Below are 23,422 nucleotides of genomic sequence, written 5' to 3'. Positions count from 1 at the left end.
TTTACCCCCCCCCCCGCCACTGGAAGTGCAATATCGTCTGTGCCCCCCCGTGCCCCCCGCTTGTGCGTCGTTGTGATGGAGGAACGAGCCCCCCCCACTGTAAATACACCCCCCGTGCCCCCCCCACGCTGTAAATACACCCCCCCTCCCCCGTGCCCCCCCCCCCCCCCCAGCGTGTGTACGAGGCGGCCCCCCCGCCGCCCCCCCCGGCGGCTGCTCAAGCAATAAAGTCACCTCGCTCGGCCTGGCCTCTTCTTCGGGGGGGCATGGGGGGGCCCCAGGCAGTGGGGGGGGCTCAGGTGGCAGGGGGGGGCCCCCACTCCTCCCCCTCCCCAAAAAGGACTAAGCGGGTCAGAAGCAACGACGGTTTATTTGGCATTTTCCCGAATTCTTTGGTATTCTGCCCCATGCGCGTCCCCCCCCCCCCCCCCCACAAGCTCAAGGGGGGGGACAGACACCCCCCCCCCCCCCCCCAGCGCCTGCTCACAGCAGTGGGGGGGTCCGAGGGCCTTGCAGTAGTGGGGGGGAGGGCCGCCTCGTGGACACCCCCCCACCCCATTTTCTGTACAAAGGTTTAAAAACACCCCCCAACTCCGGGGGGCCCCCCCGGCGCCCCCCCCGCTGCACTCCCATATATATATATTTATATAAAATCCAAGCAAATGTATAAAAAACAAAGAAACAGCTCGGGGGGGGGCGGTGGGGGGCGCACGGGGTTCCCCCAGATCGGTACCGGGGGGGCGACAGACAAGCCAGGATCAGGCCCACGGCCCTGAGCTGCTGCCCCACGGCGGGGGGGGGCCCGAAATCCGCCGGGGGGGGCCCTGGGGAAGAGGGGGGGGGGGGTAAGAGACAGAAACGGGTCAATGAGTCCTGGATGTGCCCCCCGGCATCTGCCCCACACCCCCCAGCAGGTGCCCCGGGCCCCCCCCAGCCCCACAGGCCCCCCCGCAGCTCCACAGGCCCCCCCCCCAGCCCCACAGGCTCCCCCTTACCTGCTCTCATGTGAAGAGGCAGCTGCTGCGCTTGGCCAGGAGGTGCTGAAGCTGCCAGAACTGCTCCTCGATTTCCTGGGGGGCCCCGACCCCCACCCCGTTATGGGGGGGGCCCGGACTCCCACCCCGTCGGGGGGACACAAACACCCCCGGGGGGGGCCCAGAGCCCCCCCTGCCCCCCCCCCCTCACCTTCAGCCGTTGCAGTGTCTCCTCCAGGCCCTGCAGCTCCTCCCCCAGCCAGGCTGCCTGCGGGGGGGGCAGAGCCAGGGGGGGCAGCGCCAGGGCGGGGGGGGCCCCCCCAGCCTCGGCCGGCCGAGACCCCCAGGGCGGGGGGCGGGGGCCGTTGGGGGGGCCCCCTGCGAGGAGGACAGAGAGAGAAGGGATGGGTTACGCCCCGTGGTGCCCCTGTACCCCCCCCGGGGGTTGCACCCCCTGCACCCCCCACCCCGCCCCGTACCTGCTGCCCCCCCCTCGGGGCGCTGACCCCGGCCCTCGCTCTCGCTCTCGGCCCCGTCGCCCGCATCCCGCCGCTCCTCGTCGGGGGGGGCCGGCCCGGGGCGCCCCCACGTGTCCTCTGGGGGGGCAGCGGCCCCGTCCCCCTCCCCCGGCGGAGGTGGCGGCAGCAGCTGCTTCAGTGCCGACACTGGGGGGGGGGGGACGGAGCATGAGGGGGGGGTCTGGGGGTGCAGAGCGGGGGGTCTGGGTTTGGGCGGGGCACAGTGGCAGCGGGTAGGGTGTGGGTGCAGGGTGGGGTTTGGGGTGCAGGTTGGGGGTGCGGGGGGTGTCCGGGGGGGCCGTTGCCCCTCACCTCTGCCCAGCGCGGCGGCGGCCAGCCCCCCCTCGTCGCCGGGCCGGGGGGGTCGGCGCAGGGCCAGCAGCTCGGCCAGCGCCTGCTCTGCCCCTCTCTTCTCGGGGCTCCCCTCGAACTCGGTGCCCTCCACTGCCCCGTCCTTCTCGCGCTCTAGGGGGGGGGCACAGCCTGTCAGGCCCCGCTGCCCCCCCCCCAGGGCCCCCAGGCCCCCCCCGGGCCCCCCCCACTCACCATCCAGGGGCAGCGGCTCCTTCAGGGACCCCCCGTTCTCAGAGCTGCTCAGCAGCGGCTCCCGGTAACTGCTGTGGGGTGAGAAGGGGCTCAGCGCCAGCTCGGCGCCCCCCCCGTGCCCCAAAACCGCCCCCCCCTGCACCCCGAGGCTGCCCCTCACTCACTAGATGGGGCTGTGGGGGCTCTGCCCCCCCCGCGACGTCTTGGCCCGGTGGGACCCCGGCAGCTTGAGGGATCCGGCCGTCTCGCTGATCATGGCGCACCAGCTGAGAGGGAGAGGGAGGGTGAGCACCCCCCCCCAAAAACCCCTGCACCCCCCCCAGACCCCGCGCACCCCCCTCGCTCACTTCTTCCTCTCCGACACCGTCTGCGCCACCAGCTCGTAGATCTGGGCCCCGTTCTCCCAGCTGATGATGACGTAAAACGCCTTGTGGTCTGGGGGGGGGGGGAACGTGCAGTGAAAAAGGGGGTGTCAAGGCCAAGTTCTTGGGGGCCTCCAGCCCCCCCCAGCTCCGCTCGGCCCCCCCAATGACCCCTCACCAGCTTCCGCCGCCCCTGCGCCCCCCTGTTCCCCCCAAGCAGCCCTGAGCCCACAACCTGCCCCGCGCCCCCCCCCAAATCGCCCCGTGCCCCCCCACCTGTGGCGACCTCGCGGGTCATGGCGGAGCTGAGCTTGATGATGGGGCTCAGCATCTGTTTGCCGTCGGGCGCGGGGGTGATGGTGCGGCTGTGGCAGCGCAGCACCAGCCGCTCCTCCTGCCGCTGCAGCAGCACCAGCAGGTCGTCCAGCAGCAGCACGTGCACATCTGGGGGGAGCACGGACACCCCAAAACCCCGGGGGGGGGAGCGGGGGGGGGTGTGTGTCAGCAGGGTACCCTGCCACAGCCCCGCCGCCCCGGCCCGTGGCAGCCCCCGCGCTCACCCACGGCCTTGTCCCGGGTGACGCGCCATGTCAGCGGCCCCTCGTGCACCAGGTTCCTCTTGGTGATGTCCGTGTTCTGCGGGGGGTGCCGGGGGGCTCAGGGGGGGTTGTTGGGGGGCTCAGGGGGGGCCCTGAACCCCGCAGCCACAACCCCACCCCACCTTGAACTCGCTCAGCAGCGGGTCCGTGCTCTGCTTCAGGTTGGAGAGGTCCAGGCGCCGCTGGTAGTCCTTCAGCTTCTACGGGGGGCACGGGGGGGGTGTCAGGGGCGTGGGGGGGTGTGGGGGGCGCGGGTGGGGGGCGTGGGGGGGCCCTTACCATGAGGTTCTCCATGTCCCGCACCTCCTGGTTGACGTGGTTCAGGATCTGGCGGCAGCACTCGGCCGCCTGCTCCACCTTGGCCCGCTCGCCCGCGGCCTCTGGGGGGCAGAGGGACGGATGGACCGAGGGACGGACCGATGGGGGGGTGCTGGGGGTCTGGGGGCGCGGCCCGGCCCCCCCGGCCCCCCGCCCCTCTCACCGGTGCACTTGGTGATGTTGTGCAGCAGCAGCGGGTACTTGGTGAGGCGCTGCATCTCGGTGGGGATGATGTCCTTCAGCTGCAGCCGGCGGCAGCGGGGCTGGCTCTCCGCCTCCTGGGGGGGGGACACAGCGCTGGGGGGTGCTGGGGGGCGCAGGGCCGCTCAGGGCCGCCCCCCGGGGGTGCGGGGTACCTGTATGAACTGGCTGAAGCGTGTGTCCTTGCGCTGCTTGGCCTTGAGCTGCTCCAGGGCGAAGGACTGGCGGCTGCAGAACCGCGCCGAGATCTTCTGGAACCAGCTGCCCTCCGTGCCCTCGAACTGGGGGGGCGGGGGGGGCCGGCGTCAGCTCCTGCCGCTCCCCCTGGCCCCCCGCCGCTCCCCCTGGCCCACCCCCAGCTCACCCGTGCCAGCAGCACATCCCCGATCTCGGTGATGACGTAGCTGCTCTCCTCCCGCAGCTTCTTCAGGCTGTCGAGGAAAACGGCTGGGGCAGGACGGGGTGGTGGGGGGTTGGTGGGAGCGGCGCCCCCCCTCGCCGTGCCACCCCCCGGGCCCCCCCCGACTCACTGTGCACCTCCACCAGGTCCTCCAGGCTGGGGAAGATGTTGGAGAGCTCCTGCTCGTCAAAGAAGGCCTCGCGCAGCATGGGCTGGTAGAACACCTCGAGCAGGACGCGCAGCATGCGCACATGGGCGTGCTCCGTCAGGAACAGCTCTGGGGAGGGCAAGGGGGGGGGGTCAGCGCGGCGCGGGGGGGCCCCAGGGGCGCGGGGAGGTGTGCGTGGGGGGGTCTCACCGTTGATGACTTCTTGCCGCTTGACTTCGCTCTTCTTCAGCCTGAGGAGGGCGTGGGGGGGGGCGAGCTGCCGCCAGGCCGGCGGCTCCAGCTCCAGCTCCGCCACGCGCGGCTCAGTCTCCTCAGACTGGGGAGGCAGAAAGGACTGCGGGGGCTCGCCCCCCCCCGGCCCCCCCGGCTCCAGGCTGCGGGGGGGGAGGACACAGAGGGGAGCGGGGTCAGCACCAGGGTGAGCGCAGGGCACCCCCGCACGCACAAGCAACGATTTACACCCCCCCGCCTCGCCCCACGCCTCCCCCACACCCGGGGATCCAGACGGCAACGTTGGGGTGCCCCCTGCCCCCCCGAAGCGGGGCGGGGGGGGCCGCAGGGCGCCCACCACCTACGTGGGTCGCTGGCGGGGGGGGGGCGCGGTGCCCTGCTCCGGGGGGGCGGCCGCCCGCAGGTCGACGTCGCTGCGGGTGCCCCGTGCGGCGCGTCGGGAGCGCTTCCGCTCGGCCAGGCGCAGGCTCTCTGAGCGCCCCAACCGCCCCGGCAGCCTGTGGGGGGGGCGCGGGGGGGCCCCGCGGCGGGGGGCGGGGGGGGAAGCCGAGGGGGCGACACGGGGACACGCGGACGGATGGACGGACGGGACGGGGACAGGCAGCACAGAGAGCACGGCGGGGCAGCAGGCGTGCACAGACGGGGGGGGGCAGAGAGAAACGGGGTGAGATGTGGGGGGGCCATGCGTCTGGTGGGGGGGTGCGGAGCCATGCACCAGCCCAGGGGGCCTGGGGGAGGGAGGGGGGGGGCCCCGGTACTTAGCTGCACCGTCGCACCCCCCAGGCATGCAAGGGGGGGGTCGGGGGTCACCAACCTGATCCGCCTTCTGGGGAGAGAGAGCGGGTTAGGGGGGACGGGGGGGCAGCAGCCAAGCCGGGGGGGGACAGGAGGGGGCCCCAGCGCCCCGCTTCTCCCCACAGAAGCATGTGTGAACTCAGGGAGTTGCCCGGCCCCCCCCAGCAGAACGGGGCGTGCCTCACCTCTCGCTCTCGGGCCCCTCCTCCGGAGGGTGCTGCTCGCCGGCAGGGGGCTCGGGGGGGCAGAGACCCCGCGGGGGGGGGTCCCCCAGCTCCGAGGGGCCCGGGGGGTCCGAGCCTGCAGGGTGGGGGGGTGGGGGGTGAGCTGGGGGATCGCTGGGGCCCCCCCTGCGCCTCCAAACCGGAGCCTCCCCCCCCCTCACCTGGATCGCCCTCTGTGCCCTCCCCCGGCGGGGGGTTGGTGGTGGTGGCGGCTGTGCCGGGGGGGTCGGGGGTCCCGGCTGCCCCCCCCCTGGGCCGCACTGCCCCCCCGTCCATCCTCTCGCCGGCCTTTGGGCCCTTCTTCTCGGGGTGCAGCCCCTTGTCGGCTGGGGGGACAGGGGGGTGTCAGGAAAACCCCCTCCCCCCCCACCCCAATAACTCTGACACCCCCCCTCCAGGACCCTGGCGGTGGGGAGGGGGTGTGGGCATGCGGGGGGGGCAGCGCTCAGCCCCCCCGGGGGTGAATGGGGCGAGGGGCTGAGACCCCCCGCGCTCGGGGGTCCCACTGGGCAGGGGGCAGGGGGGGTACCTTCATTCTCAGGGACTTTGTTTTGCCTGAAATCCGCATCTACAAGAGAAAAGGGAGCTGAGGGGGGGCCGGGCTGAGCCCCCCCCGGCTTTGGGGCCCCCCAGGACGGGTGGGGGGGCTGAAGGAGGCAGGAGGGTCCCCCCCCAACTCACTGTGGGCGTCCCGGCCCCAGAGGGCGGCCCCCGGCAGGCTGAAGCCCTTCCGCGCCTTGGCCTGCAGGTCATCGGCCTTCCTGCCTGAAATCTGAGGGGAACGACGGGGGGTCACGGGGGATTGGGGGGTCACGGGGGATTGGGGGGGTCAGATTGGGGGTGTCAGGGGGGATTTAGGGGGTCAGAGCGGATGGGGGTGTCAGAGGGGATTGGATTGGGGGTGTCAGAGGGGATTTGGGGGATCAGAGGGATTGGGGGGGGTCAGAGGGGATTGTGGGGGGGTCAGACCCCGGGCAGGGCTCGGGGGGGTCTCACCTTTTTGCGGAAGAAGTTGGATTTGGATTTCTTGCCGTCTCCCAGTTTGGTTTTAACCCCCAGGTACTTCATGTAGGTGACGATGGCGCCGAAAATGGCGGAGCTGGGGGGGGGCTGAGCCTGAGGGGGGCTGGCGGGGAGCCCACAGCCCCCCCCGCAGCCCCCCCCACAGCCCCCCCAGCTGATCACCCCCCCCCAAATGCTGCACCCCCTCACCTCTTCTCCTCGTCGGAAGAGATGGTGAGGCTGGGGAAAGAGCAGAGCGTAAGCTTGGCGTCCAGCGAGCGCAGACGCCCCCGCCCACACTTCAGCCCCCCTAAATCACACCTCGGCCCCCCCCAGCCCGCGCCTGGCCCCCCCCAGCGCCCCCAGCCTCACCGGCGGGCCAGCCCCATGTCGCTGTGTCAGTGCCGGGCACCAGAGCATGGTACGGTCGGGAGAAGCGTGTGTGTGCTGGGAGGGACTGGGCCGGACTGGGCCGGGGTGGGGGCGCGGGGGGGACACACTGTGCGGGGCTGATGCAATCGGGAGCAATACCCAGGAAAAGGGGGGGGGGAAGGAAAGGGGGGTCTCCCCCCCCGCCGCAGCTGGCTGTGGTCTGGGCAGGGCGCCCAGCGGGGAGCGGCCAGATGTGGTGGAGGGAGGCGGCGGTGCGGCAGGGTGGGGGGGGTCAGCCGGGGCCGGGGGGGCTGCCCGGGGCGGGGGGGGTGTCCCGGGGGCGGGGGGGTCCCCGCACTCACTGCATCTCCTCCAGCCGCGCCAGCAGCAGCTCCGCCAGCTGCTTCTCCTTGGCCTCGCGGATGCCCTGGTCCCGCGTGCGGTAGGACTCCAGCTCCGCCAGCTCCTGCTCGCCCGGCGTCATCCCCATCAGCCGCTTCGACCTGGGGGGGGGATGTCAGCAGCGGGGCCCCCCCGCAGCCCCCTCCCGCACCTCCCTGGCCCCCCCCAGACCTGAAGTCCTCCAGCTGCCGGCAGATCTCGGACTCCTGGAAGGCCTGGATCTCCTGCAGGTACCGTCGCTGCACCTCGTCCGCCAGCAGCTCGGGACGTGTCCGGTCTGGGGGCGAGGGAGGGGGCATCGGTGGCGCTGCCCCCCTCCTCGTCCTGCGGCCTTTGGGGGGGCCCCCGCTGCCTCCTGCGGCTGTTCCCCCCCCCGCAGCCCCATGAGCTCACCCTGGCTGGGGCTTCCCAGGCGGCTTCCGGCCCCGGCCGCAGCCAGCTGGGTGCGGCGGGTGGAGGAAGGGCCGGGGCGGGGGGGCCCCAAGGAGTCGGGGGGGGGCTATTGGGGGTGCGAGGGGCCCGAGCTGCGACCCCCCCCGGCCCCGCCGGCAGCGGGGTGTCACTCACCCAGCTCGAACTGCACCTGGTGGGGGACGGGTACCCGCAGCAGCTGCGAGAGAGGAGGGTGAGGATGGGGGGGGGGGAGCCCCCCGCCGAGGGCCCCGCGGGGCGGGGGGGGGCGCGGGGGGGCTCTGAGGGTGCTCGGGGGCGGCACTCACCCCCGCCTTGTCCAGGAACATGTGGCAGAACTCCAGGAACTGCTTCTTGCCCTCTTTGGGGTTCATCCTGCGCAGCATGTCCACGTGCAGGTAGCAGAGCTGGGGGGCAGAGGGGGGGGGAGCACGGCGAGGGGTGAAGGCAGGGTGACCCCCCCGCCCCCCCGTCCCCAAAACATCGTGTCCCCCCCACCGTGTATTTTACCTCAGCTCCAGCCCCTGCCGGCAGGGAGGGGGGAACAGAGACAAGAAGTTACTCGAGGGGCGGCGGGGGCGCAGCCACTCACCCCTGGGTGTCCCCCCTCGTGCCCCCCCCCCCCCCACGAGCCGGGGTGCCCCCCCCGCCGCGCTCACCACGGGGCAGGAGTCGAACTGGAGAACAACGTGCTGCAGGAAGGCCATGAGATAGGCCGGGTGCTGCCGCACCAGCTCCAGGCTCTGGAACAGGCTGTTCTGGTCGTCCGGGTTCTGGGGGGGGGCAATGTGGGAGGGTGTCAGGGTCTGGGTATCCCCCTGCCCGCAGGGGGCGCCCCTTTGACCCCCCCCCCCAGCTCACCGGCTCGATGTCGTTCTCGAAGTCCTCGTCCTCGGCCCCGATGATGGCCACCCCCGAGGCGCCGGCCCCGCGGGCGCCCGCCGCCGGGCTCTGGGGACAGACACGGGGTGCTGGGGGGCGCGGGGGGGGCGCTGGGGACCCCCCCCCCCGCGCTGGAGCGGTGTCTCGGGGTGCTATGGGGGGTTGGGGGGGGTGGGCACTCACCCCGTTCAAGGCCTCCTCGGGCTCCATGCTGCCCCCGTCCTGTGGGGAGAGAGGAGGGGGGTCACACCTGGGGGGCTCGGGGGGGGGCTCGGGACCCCCCCAACCCCGCGGCGGAGGCGCCCTCCCCGCCCCCGGCGCCGGGGGGGCCGGCGCCGCGCTCAAAGGGGCTCTGTGCCGCACAAAGGGCCCCATTCAGAGCCCCGCGGCGGGGGGGGCCGCGCCACCGGCCGGCGCTTCGGGGGGTGAGGGGCACTGTGGGGGTGCCCCAGCGATGCCCCCCCTTCCCCAAAATCCCCCCCCCCCCGGCCCTGCCCTCGCAGCTACCTGCTTCCGAGCTGGCGACCGGCTCCCGGCAGGGCAGGAAATGTGGCAAGCCCCCCCCCGGCCCCGGCGAGCGGGGGGGGCGGCCCCCAGGGAGCGGGGGGGCAGCGGCGGGGGGCCCGTCTCTTCGGGGTGCCCCCCCCCCCGGCGGAAAGGCGTCTCCCCCGGGCTGTAAAACAAAGCGGCGGCCCCCGGGTTACTGACGGAGCGAGCGGAGCTTCCTGCAGGAAGTGATGTGCGGCCGCACCGGCCCCCCCCGGGCCCCCCCCGCCGCGCCCTGGGGCTGCGCGACCGCCCCCCCGACCCGCGGCGCCCCGGGCCCCCACCCCCGGCGGTGACACGGCCCTGCCCCGCGGCTGTGGGACACCCCGCTGCGGCCCCCCCCCGCCCTGTCGCCCCGTTGGCCGCGGGGGGGGGGGCAACGGGACGGGGGGGGCGCCCCGGGGGTGTGTGGAGGGGGGGAGCCCCGGCACTGCCGCGCCGCCGGGGAGGGCGAGCGCCCCAAGTGCGGGCACCCCCCCATCCCCACCGCTGACAGGCACGGGGGGGGGAGCGGCCCCGGAGGCCCCCCCAGCGCCCCCCCGGGTGTCCGGGGACACTCACCGGGCCGGGCCGGGCAGCAGGAACCCGCGGCCCGTCGCCGCCCGCCCCGTCGCGGCGCTTCCTGCGGGAGGAGCGAGGCCGAGCCCGCCCCCCCCGTCCGGGGCGGGGGGGGGGGTCCCCGGGACCCCCCTACCCCCGGCAGCCCCGGCTCGGGGCGGGGTCCCCGACACGGCCCCGCCCAGCGCGGCCCCCCGGGGGGGCGGGTTCGGGGCGCCGGGGCGCATCTCCTGCGGCGGGGCCCAGCGCGGACAGCAGCATGGTGGGGGCTCCCCGAAACCGGGGCGCCCTGCTCCCGCTCCCCTCCATCCTCCTCCTCCTCTGCCTTGTTCCAGGTAGGGGCTCGGGCGGGGGGCTCAGGCGGGGGGCTCAGGGCGGGGGGCTCGGGGCGGGGGGCAGGGGTTCCCCTGGTCCCGCCGCCTCGACCTCGACGGCGGGGCTCACACGGGCGCGTTGCGCGCCCCGCAGCAGCGGTGACCCCCGGGAGCAGCCGGCGGGCGGCAGGGCGGGGGGGAGTCGGCATGGCACCCCAAAAAGCAGCATCCGAGCCCCCCCTGCCACCCACCGTGTGCCAGCGGGTCCCCCGGGACGCCCAGGCGCATCCTGTCAACAGCGCCCGGGCAGGAACCGAAACCGGGCGGGGGTGTGAGGGCGGGGCCCTCGCCGCGGTGACACCCCCCTCCCGCAGGGCTCCTCTGCCAGGCGCCCACCACCGCCTGCCGTGGCGGCGCGTGCTCGGTGCCGCCGCCCTCCCGGGCCTCGCTCCCGGTGCTGACGGTGCAGAACAACGCCAAGGCCCGCTGCCCTGTTGGCGCGGTGGCGGTGGAGCCCGGCCCCACGTCCCGCACGGCCGCCACGGGCGAGGCCCTGAGCCTTGAGTGCCTGTTCCGCGCCCCCGCCGAGGCCCGGGCGACCTGGTACCGCGTCTGCCCCCACCGCAACTGCAGCCGCTCGCATGCGCCGGTGGAGGCCGGGCCAGGCCGGGAGCTGCTCCGCCAGGACGGGCGCCTGAGCCTGGCCTTCGCGCGCCTCGCCCGCCACGACAGCGGCCTCTACTACTGCCGCGTGGAGGCCGGCCGCGCCGCCGGGCAGTCCTGCGGCACCTTCCTGCGGGTGCGTGGTGAGTGCGGGAGGACGCGGGGGGGACAGGGGCGGGGGGGGGGGCGTGGGGCTAACCCCGTCCCCTCCCTCCCGCCACAGAGCCCGTGGCCGTGCCCTTCCTCAACATCAGGGAGTCCACCAAGAACCGCATCATCACGGCCGAGGGCGTCCTGCTGCTGCTCTGCGCCGTGGGGCCCGGCCTGCTCCTGCTCTTCAGGGTGAGGGGGGGCCGCGCGGGGAGGGGGACACTGGGGGGCCCCAACCGCCCTGACTCTGCCCCTGCTCGGCCTCCGCAGAAGCGCTGGGCCAACGAGCGGCTCCTGCAGATGAAGAAGAGCATCTGCGAGGAGGACAACCTCTACGAGGTGAGCGGGGAGACGGCCGGGCGCTTGGGTGGGAGGGGGCCGCTCCTGCCGGCCTGACCCCCCCGCCCCGTGTCCCGTCCCCCCCCCAGGGGCTGAACCTGGACGAGTGCTCCATGTACGAGGACATTTCGCGGGGGCTGCAGCCCACCTACCAGGACGTGGGCAGCCTCCACGCCGCCGACGCGCAGCTGGAGAAGCCTTGAGGAGGGGGCACGGGGCGGGGGGGGGGAGTCCCGCTGGACTCTCGCCCCCCCACCCCGGCGCCCCTCGAGGCTTCACTTCGTTAGCACGAGGCTCGCCCGCACGCCCCGCTCCCCCGGGGGGGCACGGCCCCCCCGCCCCAATAAAGCTGCCGATCTGCCAGACAGGGTCTGCGTGCCGCCGGGGGGGCCGTGCTCGAGGATGCCCCCCCGGGGCATCAATAAAACGGTGTCGGGGGGGGGGGGGGGGTGAATGGGGCGCGGGAGCGTGGAGCTGCCTCCGCTTCCTGCCAGGGCGGGGGGTCGGCATCTCCCCCCCCAGCACCTCGGGGGCTGCCCGGGGCGGATGAACCGGGGGGGCGCTCCCCGGGTGTCCAGCGTGCAGGGGGAAGGTCCCTGGGGGTGACAGTCCCCCCCCCCCCCCGCTCCCTCCCTGCGCACCTCCGGCCTGCGGGTCCCCGCCCGCCGCGCGAGCCTCTCCCGCCGCCGCGCCCCCCAGCCAATCAAGGGGCCGGCGCCTCGAGGCCGGGGGCCAATCCGCGGGCAGCGCGGGAACGGCGAAGGCCCCGCCCACCCAGCTCCGCTCCCGGCCGCTTTCCAACGGCCGAGGCGCGAGGAGCGGCCCCGCCCACCGGCGCGCGGAGGCGGGGCGGGGCCTGTCGGGACGTTGGGAACGGCCGGAGGTGGGGAGGGGGGGCTGAGGGGAATTGGGGGTGTTGGGGGGGTCCGAGGGGGAAATGGGGCTCCTGGGCGGGAAATGGGGGTCCTCGGGGCGAAATGGGGGTCGTGGGGGGGTCTGAGTGGAAATGGCGGCCAGGTCAGTGTGTGAGGGGAAATGGGGCCATTGAGGGGGGGACACCTGGGGGAGGTGAGGGGGGAATGGGGGTCCTGGGGGTGCGCTGGGGATAGTGGGGGGGCCCTTGAGGGGGGCCTGGGGGTGATGGGGGAAGGGGATTTGGGGGTACTGGTGGGGAAACTGGGGTCCTGGAGGGGGGGTGTCATTAACAGGGCCCCCCAAAACTTCCCCCCTCCGCACCTGCTGGGCACTTCTCCCCTGTCTGCCCCCCCTTGGCTCAAAAAGACCCTTTTTTGGGTGTTTTCCCAGTTGGATTCGGGGCCATGAGGCGCCGCATCAGCATCAGAGGGGACGCCCGGCACGTGGGGGACCCCCGCCCGCGGGGGGGGCCCGCCCCCTCGTGTCCCGGCCGCGCCAAGCGCTGGAAAACCCGCCGGGAGCGCGACGCCGCCAGGTTCGGCGGGATGGTCCCCAGCGGGGAGCGGCGGGGGGCCGGGCCCCCGCCCCGCAGGCTGCCGCCCCTGTGGGGGGGCCGCCCCCCCGGCAGCCCGCTCGCGGCCCCCAAAACCGTCGTCATCACACAGAGCCGCCTGTGCCAGCACCGGGGCCTCTTCAACCACGAGGTGAAGTCGGTCAATGTCGAGCGGCTGCTGAGCCCCGGCCCCGTCCGCAGCGACAGCCCCGTCCCGGGGGGCCCCTCCCCGGTGCCCCAGGGAGCCCGCAGCCCCGTGCAGCCGCCGAGCCCCCCCGAGGCATCCCGGGGCGCAGGGCAGGAGGGGGTCCCAGCCGATCTGTCCCCGCGCGTGCTGGCCGGGCGGCTCCGCGCCCTGCTGGGCTGCGCCCTGGCTTTCCCCGGGCGCGACCTGGCAAGCGAGCGGCGCCGGGGCCTGCTGGCCGCCCTGCTCCGCCACCACCGCGCCCTGCCCGACCTCGCTCCCCTCCTGGCCCACCGCAACCACAGCACGGAGGCTGCGCCCCCAGGTACGGTGGCGGGGAGTGGGGCTGGGGGCCGGTTTTTGGCCCCCCCAGATCTCAGCGGTGTCGCTGCAGGTTGTTGGAGCCCCCGGAGCCCCGAGCAGGAGCCAAGCGGGAGCGCGGGGCAGGGGGATTTTGGGGACCAGAAGCAGAGCTGGGAGCTGACCCCCCCCTACTGCAGCACCCCCGGACCCGTGCAAGCCATCGCGGATTGGGTGAGTGTCCCAAAACCTGTGTTTCCGCCCCAAAACGGGGGCGTCCTCTCCCTCCCGCCCCATCCCCAGCTGCAGCCCCTTGCTCTTCCCCTGCAGACCCTGCCCTACCCCGCTGGGCCGGGCACCCCCAGCCCCATTTTTGGAGGCGACAGGAAGAAGAGGGAGGTGAGTCCAAAAGCAGGGTGACAGCCCCGAGGGACCCCCGGGGGGGGTTTATTGACCCTCTGCCTCCCCGCAGACCCCCTTCTCCTGGACCTCGGGCGAGGAGGAGGAGGACGACCCGCGCTCCAACAGCCCGGCCCTGCTGTTCCAGCCCCCGGGAGAGGGGACGCCACCCTGGGGGGATCCCCACCGGCGTGGGGGGCCCCTGCCCCACGGCGGGCTCCTGCCCGGCTCCCCCCCCGTCTGCACCTGCGGGGGCCCCCCCGCCCCCCCGCCCACTGCACCGGCTTTCGGGGAGGACGTGGGCGAGGGCTGCAGCTGGGGCCGCGCCCCGCCGATAGCCCCGCTGGCTTTCAGCCCGCTCGCGCCGCGGCATCGCCACGCGCCCCGGCGCTCCGTCACGGTGTCATTTGCTCCCCGGCGCCTGGAGCCCTGCTGCGGGGCCGGCCCGGACCCCCGGACCCCCGACGCCTGGAGCCCGGAGGCCTCGCGCCGGCTGGGCTTCGCGCCGGGCTGGCCGCAGGCCGAGCGCCAGGAGCCGTGTCGCTGCCACCGCCACGACCCGCCGCGGCACGGCACGTTCCAGTTCGGCTCCCGCCGCCCCAGCCAGCCCTCGGGGCCCCCGAGCCCTGTCCCCTGCTGCTGGCAGCCGCTGCTGGAGCACGGAGCCCCCCCCGAAACCCGCCGGCAGTGGGACCGGGAGGAGCGGTGGGACGCCCCAGGGCCGGGGTGCCGGTGGGGCCTGGGGCAGCCGGGCTGGCCACGGGCGCTGCGGCACCTGCCCCTCTCCTGCTTCCCCCCACTGGAGTGGGGCGGCTCCCCCCTGCCCAGCCCCGAGAGGTGGGGTTGCCCCTGCGCAGGGCTGTGCTGGGGGGGGCCCTTCCCGGGGGGCCCCCCAGCTCAATAAAGGTTGTTTCTCCCAACTGTGGTGTCGCCTCTGTTTCCTCTGAGCCCCCCGGCAGCAGCTCGGCCCCACAGCAGGAGCAGCCGTGGGTCGGGGTCCGGACCCGCCTGGGACGGGAAGCGCAGCCCACGTTTTGGGGTGAGAAAAGCCCTTTCATGGCCGTTTCCCGGTGCTCAGAGCAGAACCGGCGGGTTTGGAGCACCGTAAGGAAAAGCGTTTCCCCTCCCCAGTGGCGCTGGGACGCCCGGGGGGCACCCCTGGGGGCCACGGTCACACCGGGGGAGGGCCGCCCCCTCCGCGGCCTTCCTCCCCCTCCTCCTCAGCCTCTTCCTCGCCCTCGGCGTAGCCACTCCGGAGGGCGCATTTCAGCTTGGCCCAGAAGAGCCGCCGGGCTGGGGGCTCGGGGGGCCAGCTGAGGTAGGTGCGCTTGAGCAGCACCCGGCGCATGCGGTGGTAGGCGGAGAGCTCGGCCTCAGGGATGGCCTCGAGGAAGACGAGGACCAGGACGTCGCGCAGCTCGTCGAAGAGGCGGTAGCTGGCCAGCTGGATCTCCAGCGAGCACCACTCGCTGCGCAGGTAGCTGCGGCTGACCACGCACACAGTCTTGCGGCTGTTGTAGATGGCGTCGACAATGTTGTCGACGATGGCTCTGCCGGGGCTGAAGTCGCGGTGGTGCAGGCAGAGGCGCAGGGAGCCCCGCTCCAGCTCGGGGACCAGCTCCCCCAGCACCCAGCCCTCGTCGGCCGAGTTGTAGGAGACAAAGCTGTCGTAGGCGTAGCGGCGCTGCTCCGGCCGCCAGCGCCCGTTGGCCCAGGCGCGCAGCAGGTAGAGGTGGTAGCGCAGGCGCCAGTAGGCGCGGTGGTGCAGCAGCGGCAGCGCCAGCAGCAGCAGCACGGCCGGCGCCGTGCTGGCGAAGAGGTAGAGCCCCACGTCCAGGAAGCAGACGCGGGTGTCGAAGCTGTGCAGGTAGGCGGGTGGCCCCCCCGCACTGCCACCGCCACCGCAGCTGTAGTTGTAGAGGTAAACCACCTGCACGCGGCTGCGGCCCAGCCAGGCTGGCAGCCAGGCGTTGGCGCAGGCGCAGCTCAGTGGGCACTTGCGCAGGTCGAGGTAGCGCAGGGCGGGCAGCTGCCCGTCCAGCCGCCGGTCGAGGGTGCGCAGCTCGTTCTTGGCCAGCTGCAGCTGCTCCAGCCGGCTGAGGTTGCCGAAGACCTCGGGGCCCAGGCTCCGCAGCCCCGCGTTCTCCAGGTCCAGGCTGCGCAGGCTGGTCAGGTTTTTGAAGACGCCGGCGGGCAGGTCACCCATCCCGCCGCTGCTGTCGGCCAGTGTCAGGTACCGCAGCTGCGCCAGGTCATCAAAGGCGTCGGCGGGGATGGCCAGCAGCCAGTTCTGGGACAGGTAGAGGGAGCGGAGGGCGGTCAGGCCCTCAAAGAAGCGGTGGGGGATGATCCGCAGGCCGTAGGGCTGCTGCGCCTGCAGCTTCAGGTCGTAGAGGCGGCGGAGGTGCTGGAAGGGCGGGCGCTGGCGCGGGCGCCGGCTGATGTACCGCAGGGCGTTGGCGCGCAGGTCCAGCACGCCCAGGGAGGCCTGCACTGGGCCGAAGGCTGCCGCGCTCACCTCCTGCAGCCGGTTGCGGTCCAGGTAGAGGCGGCGCAGCTCCCCCAGCCCCTGCAGTGCGGCAGCCGCCAGGTGCCGCAGGTTGTTGCCCCCCAGGTCCAGCGTCTGCAGGCGGGCCAGCCCGGCGAAGGCGCCGGGGAAGAGGACGGAGACGCGGTTGTTGCGCAGGTTGAGGGTGCGCAGCTGGCCCAGGTCGGCGAAGGAGCCGGCGTAGAGGTCGGTCAGCAGGTTGTTGTCCAGCCGCAGCTCCCTCAGCTCCCGCAGCCCCTGCAGCGCCTGCCGGTCCAGTCGCGCCAGCCCGTTGACGTCAAGGCGCAGCAGGCGCAGATGGGGCGCGTCGGCGAAGGCCCGCGGTCCCACCACCAGGATGCGGTTGAAGCGGAGCGAGATGTTGTGCAGGTGGTGCAGGGCCGGCGCCGCCTGGCAGGGGCTCAGCCAGCGCAGCAGGTTGTGCTCCGCCACCAGCTCCCGCAGCTCCCGCTGCTGCCGCGGCCCCAGCAGCCGCCCCACGCAGCCCAGCCGCCGCAGCCGGTTGCGGGAGAGGTCCAGCGAGCTGAGCGGCGGGCAGGCGGCCAGCGTCCCGTTCGGCAGCGCCTCAATGCCGTTGCGGCGAAGCCGCAGGCGCCGCAGCGGCCGGGGCCCCGCCAGCCGCCGGCACACCTCGGCCGCCCCGCCGGGCCCCAGCCGCAGCCCCGAGAAGTCGAGGCTGCGCGGCCGCACGTCCGAGACCTCCAGCAGGTGGAAGACGTCCAGGGGGTTGCCGGCCAGGCGCAGGCGGCTGAGATTGTGCAGGCAGAGCCGGGCGAAGGGGGCCGCCTCTGAGATGTTGTTGTAGGAGAGGTCAAGCGCCCGCAGGGCCGGCAGCAGCCCGGGGGTCCCGCCGGCCAGGTCCCCCAGCGAGTTGTTGCAGAGGCGCAGGGTGAGCAGTGATGGCGGCAGCGGTGGCCCCGGCCCCAGCGCCGACAGGTTGTTGCCGCAGAGGTCCAGCAGCTGCAGGCGCGGCAAGGGGCGGACGGCCACAGCCACTGGCCCCAGGGCGGGCAGGCGGCCGCCCCGCAGCGACAGGCGGCGCAGATTGGCCAGCGGCAGCAGCGCCCCGGGGGCCAGGCTGGCCAGCGGGTTGCGGTCCAGCCGCAGTGAGGAGAGGTTGCCCAGCCCGGCGAAGGCGCCCTCGGCCAGTGCGGTCAGGTGATTGTGGGCCAGGTCAAGGGTGGCCAGCGCCCCCAGCCCGGTGAAGGCCCCCGGGGCGATGCCGGCCAGGCGGTTGTGGGCCAGGTCGAGGGTCCGCAGGAGGGGCAGGCGGGCGAAAGCGGCAGGCGGCAGGCGGCGGAGGCTGTTGTGGGAGAGGTTGAGGGCGGTGGCGGCTGGTGGCAGGTCGCCCACCGCGCCGGCCACCGACTCCAGGAAGCGCTGGACACAGCGGAAGAGCCCGGGGTCCCAGGGCGACTGGATGCAGTTGCGGAAGCCGTAGGCCGAGCCCCCCGGTGCCGCCAGCAGCAGTGGCAGCAGCGGCAGCAGCTGGCATGGCCACGGGGCGGGGGGACGCATCCTGCCCCGGGCTGGGGGGCAGCCGGAGGCCTGGGTGCCTTGGACGGGGGGGACGGGACCCCCGTGCAGGCCGGGCAAGGGGTCAAGGTCCCTCTCCCCTCCTCTTCGGGGTCCTACCGTGCCACCCCCATGCCAGCTCCCCTCTTCTTCTGGTGTTTTTGCCCTTTTGGGACAGAAAAGGGAAGTGGGGGGGTATCGCTTTGTGTCACCGCTGCCCCCCCCCACAGTGACGTGTGTGGGGGGTGGCCCCTCCCAGGCCGGGCATGGGGATCCCCGGGGGGCCAGGGGGGGCCGAGGCCACACGCCTGGGTCACCTCCTCGAGGCACCGGGGCCTGCAGACCCCCCGGGGACCGGCATGTCCCCCTGTCCCCCAGCCCTGTGCCCCCCACCCCGCGCCCCCCCCCGCCACCCCGTGCTGCTCTCGCTTCCCCTTCCCCCCTCCCCCCCTTTGCCACCTGGTTTTAGTTCCCCCGTGGGGGCTCGGGGGGGGCAGTGGGGGCTGGGCAGTGGGGTTGGCATTGGGATGGGGCTGGCTGGGATCTTGTACTGGGCTGAACGGGTGGTCTGGAGCAAGGTGCTGGGTTATACTGGGCTGCACTGGGGGGTGCACGGGGTTGCACAGGGTTATGCTGGGTTATGCTGGGAGGAAGGCGCTGTGCTGCACAGGGCTGCTGGTGTTTTACTGGGTTATACTGGGCTATACTGGGCTATAGCTGGCCATACTGGGAGGAGAGCGCTGTGCTGCACAGGGTTGCTGGTCTTATACTGGGTCATACTGGGATATACTGGGCTATAGTTGGCCATACTGGGAGGAGCGCGCTGTGCTGCACAAGGCTGATGGTGTTTTACTGGGTTATACTGGGTTATAGTTGGCCATACTGGGAGGACCGTGCTGTGCTGCACAGGGTTGCTGGTCTTATACTGGGTTATACTGGGATATAGTTGGCCATACTGGGGGGAGTGCGCTGTGCTGCACAAGGCTGATGGTGTTTTACTGGTTTATACTGGGTTATACTGGGTTGTACTAGGTTATAGCGAGTTATGCTTGGTTGTACTGGGCTATACTGGGTTATATGGTGTTATCCTGGGTTATACTGGGTTGTACTGGGTTATACTGGGCTATACTGGGCGCGGGCTGCCCTGGCAGCCTCCCCGGGGCTGTCGCGCTGCTGCTGCTGTAGGGGCGGGGCCTGTGCCGGGGGCGGGGCCCGTGCGCGGGGGGCGGGGCCGCGGGCGGGGGCGGGGCCAGCGCCGGGGCCGCGCCCGGGAGCGCGCAGGGGCCGGGGGCGATGGGGCTGCGGCGGCGGCGGCGGCGGGGGGGCGCGGGGGGGGCGCGCCCCGGGGGGGGGCCCCGGGGGGGGCTGCGGGGGGGGGCCCCGGCGGTGCTGCCGCTGCTGCCGGTGCTGCTGCTGGTGCTGCTGCCCGCGGGCGGCGGCGCCAAGTACGTGCGGGGCCGCATCAGCACCAAGGAGGTGAGCGGGGACCCCCCGGAGGGCGCGGGGACCCCCCTCGGCGTGCGCGATGCCCCCCCCCGGGGGGCGCCGGGACACCCCCCGCCCCCTCGCCGTGCACCGGGACCACCCCCGCATTGCACCGGCACCTCCTTTTGCACCGGGACCCCCCCGAGCTTGTGCACCGGGACCCCGGGTTTGCACTGGGACACCCCCCGCCCCGCTCTGCACCGCCCCCCCGCCCGCCCTTTTGCATGGCGCCCCCCTCCCTGGTTCGCACCAGGACCCCCCCCCCCCTTTTCGTACCGTGGTCCCCACCCCCTCCGCCCTTTGCGTCGGGGCCTCATTTGTGCCGGGAGCCCCTTTTTGCACCAGGACCCCTCCCCGCTTTGCACCGAGACACGTTCTTGCAACCATCTGCCCCCGTTCCCCCCCCCCCCCGCCCCGTTTCTCTTCGGGGGGAGCCCCGGGAGGACGCGGGGTCTCAGGGGGCCCCAGGAGGAGGCTGTGGGGCCGGGGGGGCGGGGGTTCTGGGGGTCCGTGGGGGTCGGCCCCCCCCTCTTCCCAGCTCTCACCCAGGCCTGCTCGGCCGTTGCCGTGGAAACCCGGAACAGGGCCGTTGCCATGACAACGGTGGGGATGTGGGGGGGTCCTGGGGATGAGGGCGTACCCCCAGCAGCCCCCCCCCCCCGTGTGTCCCCCATTGCCCGTGGGGGCCGCGGGCCCTGCCCGGTCACTGTGTCACCGTGGCTGGGTCACCCGGACGCCTGAGACCCCCAGGGAGAGGGGGGGTGCAGGGGGGGGGGTCCCCCGGGTGCAGCTGGGGAGTCCTGGAGGGTGGAGGGGGCTCCCGGACACCTGGGTCCCCCCCTGACCCCCCCCCCCGCTGCTGCCCCCCAGGACTGGGTGTTCCTGACCCGCTTCTGCTTCCTCTCCGACTACGGGCGCCTCGATTTCCACTTCCGATACCCCGAGGTGAGGGGGGGGCTCGCGCCCGCTGGGACACCGGGACCCCCCTGCGCCACTGACCTCCCCCCCCGACCCCCCCAGGCCAAGTGCTGCGAGAACATCCTGCTCTACTTCGACGACCCCTCCCAATGGCCAGCCGTCTACAAGAGGGGCAACAAGGTGGGCGGGGGGGTGTGGGGGTATCGGGGGTCTGCAGGTGGGTTTTGGGGTCTGGGGGGGTTTTGGGGTCTGCAGCCGGGGGGGGGGCACCGGGGCCTGGGGGTGCTCTGGCTCCACTGCGGCGCAGGAGGCCCAGGGGGGCACAGGGGGGGCTCTGGGTGCTGGGGGGGTCCATGCCCACTCCGTGCCCCCCAGGACTGCCTGGCCAAGGAGTCGGTGATCCGCCCCGAGAACAATCAGGTCATCAACCTCACCACCCAGTATGCCTGGTCGGGCTGCCAGGTACGGCGTCCCGGGGGGGTCCGGGGGGGGTCCCGGGGGGGTCCCGTGCTGATGCTCTCCCCCAGGTGCTGCTGGAGGACTCCGTGCGGTACCTGAGCTGCGCCAGCGGCCGCAGCTTCCGCTCCGTCCGCGAGCGCTGGTGGTATGTGGCCCTCAGCAAATGCGGGGTGAGTACCCCCCCCAGACCCCCCCCCACCGCACCCAGGCACCCCCCCTGACCCCGGGACCCCCCCCAGGGCGACGGGCTGGAGCTGGAGTACGAGATGGTGCTGACCAACGGGAAATCCTTCTGGACCCGGCACTTCTCCGCCGATGAGTTTGGTACGGCCTCCGCCGGTGGGGGGGAAAGGGGGGGGGAGACCGCAACACATGGGGGGGACATGGGGGGCTGCAGTGCAGGGGGGTGGGGGAGTAGGGAGCTGTGAAGTGGGGGGTTATGGGGTGGAATTGGGGGGTATCTGGGCCCTAGCTGGCGCTGGAGGGCTGGGGGGGGACACGCAGGGCGTGAATCACACCCCGAACCGACCCCCCCCAGGTATCCTGGAGACAGACATCACTTTCCTCCTCATCTTCATTCTCATCTTCCTTGTCTCCTGCTACTTTGGCTGTGAGTTGGGGGGACCAGAAGGGGCCATGCTGGGGGGGGGGGGGGTGTCACGGTGCTGATGTCCGCCCCCCCCCGGCCCCCCCAGACCTGCTGAAGGGCCGGCAGCTGCTTCACACCACCTACAAGATGTTCATGGCGGCCGCCGGCGTGGAGGGTGAGGGGGGGCCGGCGGTGGGGGGGTGCTGGGGGGGGGGGGACCAAGGTCCCCGCACTCACCCCCCCGCCCCCGGTGCCCCCCCCCCAGTCCTCAGCTTACTCTTTTGCTGCATCTACTGGGGCCAGTACGCCTGTGACGGGGTCGGCAGCGGCAGCCTCAAGATCCTGGGTGGGTGGCGGGCGCACGGCCCTCATGCGATGCACGGCGGGGGCGCGGCCCCTGGTGCACTGGTGCACCCGCAGCACGGGGCAGCGTTGCACGAGCACCCCAGCACGCGCCAGCCAGCGCTTCCCCTCCTCTCCCCCCAGCCAAGCTGCTCTTCTCCGTCAGCTTCCTCATCTTCCTTCTCATGCTCATCCTCCTGGGCAAGGGCTTCACCGTCACCAGGTACGGGGGGGGTGTGCTGTGGGGCGGCCGTGGGGCGGCCATGGGGCCACAGGACTGGCCCCGAGCTGCTGTGGGGCTGCCTCCCCCCCCACCGCCGGTGACCCCCCAGGGGCCGCATCAGCCACGCGGGCTCGGTCCGGCTCTCCGTCTACATGACTCTCTACAGCATCACCCACATCGTGCTCCTCACCTACGAGGCCGAGGTGAGACCCCCCCAGCGTTCCTCCCGCGTCCGCTGGGCACCCCCATCCCTGCTGACCCCTGGGGGGTATTGGCGGGGGGGGGGGCAGTTCTTCGACCCCGCGCAGGTGCTGTACACCTACGAGTCGCCAGCCGGCTACGGGCTGATCGGGCTGCAGTTCCTGGCCTACCTCTGGTTCTGCTACGCCGTCCTGGTCACCCTCAAGCAGGTCCCCGAGAAACAGCCCTTCTACCTGCCCTTCTTCGCCGCCTACACGCTCTGGTGAGCGCATGCCTCGCACGGGCCTCGCATGAGGGCGGCCGGGGTGTGCACGGGACGCGGGAGACGAAGGGACGGGGGCGGCGAGGTGGGATGGGGGTGTGCAGGGTCGGGGTTTGCACGGGGATGGGGTTCGCACGGGGATGGGGTTCGCATGGGGATGGGGTTTGCACGGGGCCGGCCCGCGAGGCGTTTGCACGAGGCCGGGTCTCGCTCCCACGAGGGCCCCCTGCCACCCCCCAGGTTCTTCGCGGTGCCGGTGACGGCGCTCATCGCCAACTTCGGGATCCCCAAGTGGGCGCGGGAGAAGATCGTCAACGGGATCCAGCTGGGGATCCACCTCTACGCTCACGCCGTCTTCCTGGTGAGCCCCGGGGGGGCCCCGCCGCGGGGGGGGGACCCCCCTCACCCCCTCCCCGTGCCCTCCCCCAGGTGATGACGCGACCCTCGGCCGCCAACAAGAACTTCCCGTACCACGTGCGGACCTCCCAGATCGGCTCTGCTGAGGGGGGGGCGGCCGCCAAGTTCCCCCCCCGGCACGGCTACGGCAACGTCACCTTCATCAGCGACTCCGTCCCCAACTTCACCGAGCTCTTCTCCATCCCGCCCCCCGGCCCCAGCAGCTCCCCCAGCGTGAGTTGGGGACCCCCCCTCGCGGCGCCAGACGGGTCTTGGGGGTGGGAGGGGGCCCTCCCAAACCACCTGGGCTCTGAGGATGGGAGAGGACACCCCTGAACACCCCAAACGTCCCAGAAGTAGGAGGGGACCCCCCGAAATCTTCCAGGCTCCAGGAATGGGAGGTGACACCCCCCCAAAAAACCACCCAGGCTTCAGGGATGGGAGGGGACCCCCCCAAAGACCACCCAGGCTCCAGGGATGGGAGGGGACCCCCCAAACCATCTGGGTCTCAACATTTGGAGGGGATCCCCCCCAAACCAGCAGGCGCTGGGAGCAGGAGGGGACCCCTCCAAAAGTGTCTCTGTGCCCCCCAACAGGTGCCGAAGCAGGTGGAGGAGACACCAGCAGCGGAGTGGGGACCCCCCCCCGGGCGCGTGGTGACCACGACAGACCTGGGGGCCCCCCGTGCCCCCCAAAAGGGCCCTGGGGTGGGGGCCGAGGGCCAGGGCCCCCCCTCCCAGCTCCAGGCGCCACCCCCCCACAACGGCTACACCGAGTACTTCAGCATGCACACGGGTGGGGGGCGGCACTTGTAGCCCCCCGACATGGGGGGAGCCCTCCTGCCCTGCGGCCACCCCCAATCCTGCCCCAGGGGGTCCCCAAATCCTGCCCCCCAGGGTCCCCAAGTCCTACCCCCCAGGGACCCCAAATATTGTCCCAGGGGGTCCCCAAGTATTGCCCCCCAGGGACCCCAAGTCCTACCCCCCAGGGACCCCAAGTCCTGCCCCCCAAGTATCCCAAGTATTGCCCCACAGGGACCCCAAGTCCTACCCCTCGAGGACCTCAAATCCTGCCCCCCAGGGACCCCAAGTCCTGTCCCACAGGGTGCCCAAGTACTGCCCCCCGCAGGGACCGTGAATCCTGCCCCACAGAACCCC

At 73.1% G+C, this 23,422-nt stretch overlaps 5 protein-coding genes across 10 annotated transcripts; 3 read left to right on the top strand and 2 right to left on the bottom strand.

Annotated features, from left to right (window-relative positions):
• Positions 1 to 481: 481 nt before the first annotated feature.
• ARHGEF1 (Rho guanine nucleotide exchange factor 1) lies at positions 482 to 9,737 on the bottom strand. Of its 5 annotated transcripts, none has more exons than XM_074930386.1 (34): positions 9,514 to 9,737; positions 8,914 to 9,079; positions 8,590 to 8,628; positions 8,386 to 8,475; positions 8,184 to 8,297; positions 7,833 to 7,931; positions 7,681 to 7,723; positions 7,285 to 7,390; positions 7,074 to 7,214; positions 6,550 to 6,579; positions 6,334 to 6,436; positions 6,019 to 6,109; positions 5,867 to 5,905; positions 5,499 to 5,663; positions 5,299 to 5,413; positions 5,133 to 5,144; positions 4,663 to 4,815; positions 4,277 to 4,461; positions 4,049 to 4,195; positions 3,883 to 3,965; positions 3,674 to 3,799; positions 3,481 to 3,595; positions 3,279 to 3,379; positions 3,122 to 3,199; positions 2,961 to 3,036; positions 2,677 to 2,844; positions 2,386 to 2,473; positions 2,203 to 2,304; positions 2,039 to 2,109; positions 1,805 to 1,957; positions 1,454 to 1,639; positions 1,186 to 1,352; positions 996 to 1,070; positions 482 to 824 (listed from the first exon to the last, which is right to left on the bottom strand). In XM_074930386.1, the coding sequence occupies exons 1-33, from the start codon at positions 9,735 to 9,737 to the stop codon at positions 1,002 to 1,004; spliced, it is 3,645 nt and encodes a 1,214-aa protein (XP_074786487.1). In that variant the 3' UTR covers positions 482 to 824; positions 996 to 1,001. The 5 variants fall into 5 exon arrangements, with proteins under 5 accessions (XP_074786487.1, XP_074786488.1, XP_074786489.1 ...); XM_074930387.1 differs by having other exon boundaries at positions 2,039 to 2,106; XM_074930388.1 differs by lacking the exon at positions 1,805 to 1,957.
• CD79A (CD79a molecule) lies at positions 9,726 to 12,380 on the top strand. Of its 2 annotated transcripts, none has more exons than XM_074930395.1 (6): positions 9,726 to 9,845; positions 10,199 to 10,630; positions 10,711 to 10,829; positions 10,911 to 10,976; positions 11,066 to 11,345; positions 12,282 to 12,380. In XM_074930395.1, exons 1-5 carry the CDS (start codon positions 9,770 to 9,772, stop codon positions 11,177 to 11,179), a joined length of 807 nt encoding a protein of 268 aa, XP_074786496.1. In that variant the 5' UTR covers positions 9,726 to 9,769; the 3' UTR covers positions 11,180 to 11,345; positions 12,282 to 12,380. The 2 variants fall into 2 exon arrangements, with proteins under 2 accessions (XP_074786496.1, XP_074786494.1); XM_074930393.1 differs by having other exon boundaries at positions 10,908 to 10,976.
• PRR19 (proline rich 19) lies at positions 11,954 to 14,231 on the top strand. The gene is made up of 5 exons (XM_074930304.1): positions 11,954 to 11,993; positions 12,282 to 12,953; positions 13,023 to 13,162; positions 13,259 to 13,327; positions 13,401 to 14,231. The coding sequence occupies exons 1-5, from the start codon at positions 11,954 to 11,956 to the stop codon at positions 14,229 to 14,231; spliced, it is 1,752 nt and encodes a 583-aa protein (XP_074786405.1).
• A 267-nt stretch (positions 14,232 to 14,498) lies between these two features.
• Positions 14,499 to 17,393, bottom strand: LOC141972433 (uncharacterized). Its single transcript, XM_074930303.1, has one exon. It carries the CDS (start codon positions 17,391 to 17,393, stop codon positions 14,499 to 14,501), a length of 2,895 nt encoding a protein of 964 aa, XP_074786404.1.
• A 1,290-nt stretch (positions 17,394 to 18,683) lies between these two features.
• TMEM145 (transmembrane protein 145) lies at positions 18,684 to 23,258 on the top strand. The gene is made up of 15 exons (XM_074930302.1): positions 18,684 to 18,866; positions 19,746 to 19,820; positions 19,896 to 19,973; positions 20,169 to 20,255; positions 20,321 to 20,422; positions 20,492 to 20,576; positions 20,791 to 20,862; positions 20,948 to 21,016; positions 21,107 to 21,187; positions 21,328 to 21,406; positions 21,516 to 21,609; positions 21,697 to 21,869; positions 22,110 to 22,230; positions 22,299 to 22,499; positions 22,862 to 23,258. Exons 1-15 carry the CDS (start codon positions 18,684 to 18,686, stop codon positions 23,078 to 23,080), a joined length of 1,719 nt encoding a protein of 572 aa, XP_074786403.1. The 3' UTR covers positions 23,081 to 23,258.
• Positions 23,259 to 23,422: the final 164 nt, after the last annotated feature.

This window comes from Athene noctua, chromosome 33 (assembly GCF_965140245.1).
Source record: "Athene noctua chromosome 33, bAthNoc1.hap1.1, whole genome shotgun sequence".
Lineage (NCBI taxonomy): Eukaryota > Metazoa > Chordata > Aves > Strigiformes > Strigidae > Athene > Athene noctua.
The sequence above is the reverse complement of the archived record's forward strand: the minus strand, read 5'-3'. Positions and strand labels throughout refer to the sequence as shown.